At 34.4% G+C, this 5,130-nt stretch overlaps 1 protein-coding gene across 1 annotated transcript; it reads left to right on the top strand.

Moving 5' to 3' along the window:
* The first annotated feature begins 935 nt into the window (after positions 1 to 935).
* Positions 936 to 3,530, top strand: LOC111918211 (serine/threonine-protein kinase SRK2E). The gene is made up of 9 exons (XM_023913871.3): positions 936 to 1,535; positions 1,626 to 1,700; positions 1,783 to 1,884; positions 1,972 to 2,025; positions 2,121 to 2,213; positions 2,293 to 2,385; positions 2,485 to 2,589; positions 2,677 to 2,775; positions 2,994 to 3,530. The coding sequence occupies exons 1-9, from the start codon at positions 1,359 to 1,361 to the stop codon at positions 3,282 to 3,284; spliced, it is 1,089 nt and encodes a 362-aa protein (XP_023769639.1). The 5' UTR covers positions 936 to 1,358; the 3' UTR covers positions 3,285 to 3,530.
* The last annotated feature ends 1,600 nt before the right edge of the window (positions 3,531 to 5,130 follow it).

Raw genomic sequence — 5,130 nt, 5'->3', positions numbered from 1 at the left:
CACATCTACATTTCACAATAAATAAATAAAAACCTCATTATTATAAAAATAAACAAATTTAAGGCGCATAATTTAATCCAAGCCTAAGATAGAAGCTTTTATATGGATGAGGGGAATTGGGAAGGAAGAAAATATAAGTCATAACACACAAGTGCATACTAATCATGAGTCTTATATTCTAAGATTTGAATCTTTCATGGGGTTGTTTATATGTGATTAATTTTTAAGTTTTATTTTTTTTATGATCCTTACTAAGTTCAAACCTATGTTAAGTACTTGACTCTTGGTTAAGAAACCAGGAGTGGAGCCATCCTCCCACCAAGTCCAACCAGAGTTGTTGAGTTTGACCACCAAAATAGTTGTGATTGTTGAAAATGTCACCATAGTGGCTGCAATGGGCCCCACCACCAGCATCACTACAGTAACGTATTTTTTTGGTGTCAGGGTGCCCTAGAGACGACGATTAAGAGCAAGGAATTCTCCGAAGGATTCAAGAGGCGACAATTAAGAGTAAGGAATGTGTCACCAACCCTCCTGTGCAGTGTGTTTATGTTCCCTCGGTCTTTAGGTATGTTTGTCCTCAATGGTGCATTGGAATTCTGGTTCGTAGCAGACTTGGCTTTGACAACCTTTAAGATTGTCTTATTACTCTTATAAGTCATTATCTCAAATAAAAATCTACAAACAACTAATTGGATGGTCACCACATAAAATTAAGTTATTTCAAAAAATTCATAAAAATTTAGCTTATTTTATGAAAAACCTTATAAATATATAACTATTTAATATTTTATCAAAAATAAAATAAAAATAAGTTACTAATTTTTATTGTGTGTAGTAGTTGTAGACTATCCTAGCTAAAAAAAGAAAAAGAAAAAGGGGGGACGTATCACAATAAATAAATAAAGGTCCCTTGTGTTTTGTGAACCTTATCCATCCATGTTCCCATGCCCAACGTTAAAGGGTAAATACGTCATTTCACTACTTCCCGGGAAAAAGTCCGTATTTCCCGTTCATCGTCGTCGCCATCCCTCATCACCACCAAAAAAAAAAAATTAAGAAATTAAAACCCTAAGCGTTTGTGGTTGAGCGAAGTAAAGATTCACGAGGTTTCAGATTTCAACCCACTTTTGGTATTCAGTCTCTATCTCACTTCACCAACCAAAATCAACTCTCAATCCCCTCCCCAATCCATGTGATCGGTATCTTGCCACGTTGTTCGACGTTCAACTGTTTGATTGTGATGATCTCCTCCTGATCAGATGAAAATCGACTAGTTATTTCTGTGAATGATTACCACGTGGCTGGAGGACTTTTGATTTGGGTTTTTAGGGTTTTGATTGCTGTGGAAGAATAAGATGGATCGATCGGCACTTACGATGGGTCCAGGTATGGATATGCCGATTATGCATGATAGTGATCGATATGAGCTTGTACGAGACATTGGTTCAGGTAATTTTGGCGTCGCGAGGTTGATGAGGGATAAACTGACTAACGAGCTTGTTGCAGTCAAGTATATCGAGAGAGGTGAGAAGGTCAGTCTTCAAATCGAGTTCTTTTACTCCATTTTTAATTTCTTCACTATTTTTCAAAATCGTTGATACCCTTTACCACGAATCCAACAGATAGACGAAAATGTGCAAAGGGAAATTATCAACCACAGATCACTCAGGCACCCCAACATTGTTAGATTCAAAGAGGTTCTTTCTTCAAACTTTAGAATAATAATTATATCAGGAACCAAAAAGGGCTTTTTAGTAATGATTTTCTATTGATTTCCAGGTCATTTTGACACCAACTCATCTTGCTATTGTAATGGAATATGCATCTGGTGGAGAATTGTTTGAGCGCATATGTAATGCTGGGAGGTTTCCAGAAGATGAGGTTTGTAACTTTGTATATGATGCATTTATTTATAATAACATCTGTATTGATATTCGTTTTAAAGAATTAGTGATAATTGTGTTGCAGGCGCGATTCTTTTTCCAGCAGCTCGTTTCAGGAGTGGGTTATTGTCATAATATGGTATTTTATAAAATTATAACTATTACTATTTTCATATATTTTGTAAATTTAATAGCAGAAAATAATGTAATACCATATGTTCGTGTATTATGTAGCAAGTATGTCATCGCGACTTGAAACTGGAAAACACACTTTTAGATGGCAGCCAAGCTCCCAGGCTCAAAATTTGTGATTTCGGATATTCCAAGGTATAAAATGTATTATTATTATTTTTTTAATCCATTAATGTTTTGAAAATTAATATTATGTGGTTCTTGATTGAATCAGTCATCTGTTCTGCATTCACAACCGAAATCAACGGTTGGAACACCTGCATATATTGCTCCTGAAGTCTTACTAAAGAAAGAATATGATGGCAAGGTTAGCGATACTGTAAAAGCAACATTTTTCTTCTTTTATGTATCACATGATTTAGGGCATATAATAAGAAGGGCGTGGCGTTTGCGTCTTTTTGCACAGATGGCAGATGTGTGGTCATGTGGTGTAACATTATATGTAATGCTTGTGGGAGCTTACCCTTTTGAAGACCCCGAAGAACCTAAGAATTTTCGCAAGACAATACAGGTAATTAGTAATTACACAGTAGTTTTTTGGCAGCTTCCCATTTGCAAATACAAATACTTGACTGGAGTGATAGAATTTTTTTTGCAGCGAATTCTTAACGTTCAGTACTCGATTCCAGCCTATGTTCATATTTCCACTGGATGCCGCCATTTGATCTCCAGAATCTTTGTAGCTGAACCTTCTAAGGTTCTCTTCCACCTTTTTGTGTGTTTGAGACAAAAAAAAAAAGTTCAATTTTTTTTTTATCTAATTAACATCAGTCACAAGTCACAATCACACCTTTTTTAGTACACACAGTCAGTCACCTTTTTGTGTGGGACAAAAAAGGTGCAGTTTATGTCCCTTTGACAATGTATGTTTTGTCTTGTGCAACATAACAAATGCGCCTGATTTGTTTATTACAGAGAATAACGATGGATGAGATTAGAAACCATGAATGGTTTATGAGGAACCTTCCGGGAGACCTTATGAATGATAATGCAATAGATCAATTTGGAGGGCCGGAGCAACCCACACAAAGTGTTGATGAAATTATGCAGATAATAGCGGAAGCTACAATTCCCCCAGCTGGGGCCCACAACCTCAACCAGTATCTGACTGGCAGCCTGGACATCGATGATGACATGGACGAGGATCTTGAAAGTGATCCGGATCTTGATATTGACAGCAGTGGGGAGATTGTATACGCCATGTAAGATTATAGATACTTTCATAATCCTTGTAATTTATCATCATCATCATCATATACCACGAAAGACGGGGTTTTATCGTGTTTGGTCAACGTATTGTTGTGAAACATATGATTGTTGTATTGTATGTTTTTGCCCAGTTAATCGGCATATATGTACTCATAAAAAGATTGTAAATTGTTGTATGACAGATTTACACTTGCTTTGTTTGTAAAAAGTTACATCTTAATGTGGAAAGTCTTGTTTTCTTGATTTTCTGCATTAAGTCGAAAAGGAAACACCATGTTATGGAACTCATGTATGGGATCCATTCACTTTTAGTAGTATGTTATGGAACTCAAGTATTTTTTTCGAATTGAAGTCAAATAGTTAGTTTTAAGTTGATACAGTGTTTTGATATGTTGGGTGTTTGGGATTTACTTATTTAAAACGATTTGTCTTTTTGTAAAATTGTTATCTGCATATCTGGTGTCGATAATGTGTATGTAATAGGCTGATAAGTTATGTTTTAGTGTTTATCAAAGTTTATTTATACATGTAAAATAACCAAAAATAACATCTTACATTGCTGTTAACTTTTTTTTTTTAAATATAACGATTTATTTCTTTATCATTTATAACAAAAAGTTGATATTTTATATCAATAAATTTAAAAAAGATAATTTCATGAAATGGTCATATGGTTTTTAGACAAAAGTGTCGATTTATATCAATAAATTTAAAAAAGATAATTTCATGAAATGGTCATATGGTTTTTAGACAAAAGTGTCGACTTAAGATGACGTTGTTCAAGATTACATCACTCGTCATGCGGTTTTCAAATCAAACATGTTTTCTCCTCTTCCTTTTTAGCTAATTATGTTTACTTTTAGCTGCCATCTGTTTCGTGATATGATTATTTTTCAAATATTTATTTACAGTTTGATTTTAAGCAAGTGTTTTGATATATGGTCACATAATTTGTAGATTTGAACATTTAAAAACTACTTGCGTCTGTTGACAGTGATTCATGGTGCTCACTCCAAAGGCAAATACATGAGAAATATGTTCTTAGTGGTTGCCATGAATGTAAACAACCAAATCTTACATATGGTTCTCATAGCAAGAAAAATAGAATGTAGATTCATGAGTTTGGTTTTAATTGAGGCTAAACAAATGTATTAAATAGATGGGGAATTTAGCCATCATACCAGTTCTAGCCAATTCTATTGACACGAACACATAGACTTTAATGTTGATATTTGCTCATGAATTTGCGATCAAAGATCAGAAAAAAAAAATCAAATAGTGGAAATGGTGTTTTGCGAGACATGCAAGGCATATAGAATGTCTAACTTTCATATGTTCAACCATTCGTTCGTTTACTATGATGCCAAATGATGCACAAACGATCAGATTGAATGACAAAGTACAACCAACAAGAACACAAAGAACAAAGATAACTCCAAAAATGGATTCTTTATAAAATAATCAAAAAAACTCTCTAACAAACAATGAAAACGAGATACTTATAAGGAGGAGATGATAAATTTCATTCCTTAACACTAGCATATCATAATTGATTAGGAAAAGATAAATCTCATTCCTCATCCATGTGTTAGCTCTCATCCATGTGTTAGCTCCGGGTGAATGGGAATACCTATATGAAGTGATCAAAGTTAAATAACCATTAATGTTGATGGATAAACATTGAGTTGGATGCCTAAGAAAGGTTAAGTGTGTTCCATCCCAAGGGTCAAGGGAAGGGTCCCATAATCAAAACATGCAATAGTTGTCACAAAATGGGACAAACACACATTATGTATTGCGTGTTGATCCGAGAAAGCCATGATCATAAAGTAGGAGCAAGTCT

The sequence above is a fragment of the Lactuca sativa genome, chromosome 9 (assembly GCF_002870075.4).
Source record: "Lactuca sativa cultivar Salinas chromosome 9, Lsat_Salinas_v11, whole genome shotgun sequence".
In the NCBI taxonomy this organism is placed as follows: Eukaryota; Viridiplantae; Streptophyta; class Magnoliopsida; order Asterales; family Asteraceae; genus Lactuca; species Lactuca sativa.
This window is presented reverse-complemented; position numbering and strand designations above follow the sequence as displayed.

Coding starts and splice junctions, on each gene's coding strand:
- LOC111918211 (XM_023913871.3), top strand. CDS start 1,359: ATGGATCGATCGGCACTTACGATGGGTCCAGGTATGGATATGCCGATT. Junction 1,536..1,625: donor ATATCGAGAGAGGTGAGAAG/GTCAGTCTTCAA, acceptor CGAATCCAACAG/ATAGACGAAAATGTGCAAAG. Junction 2,026..2,120: donor TGGGTTATTGTCATAATATG/GTATTTTATAAA, acceptor TGTATTATGTAG/CAAGTATGTCATCGCGACTT.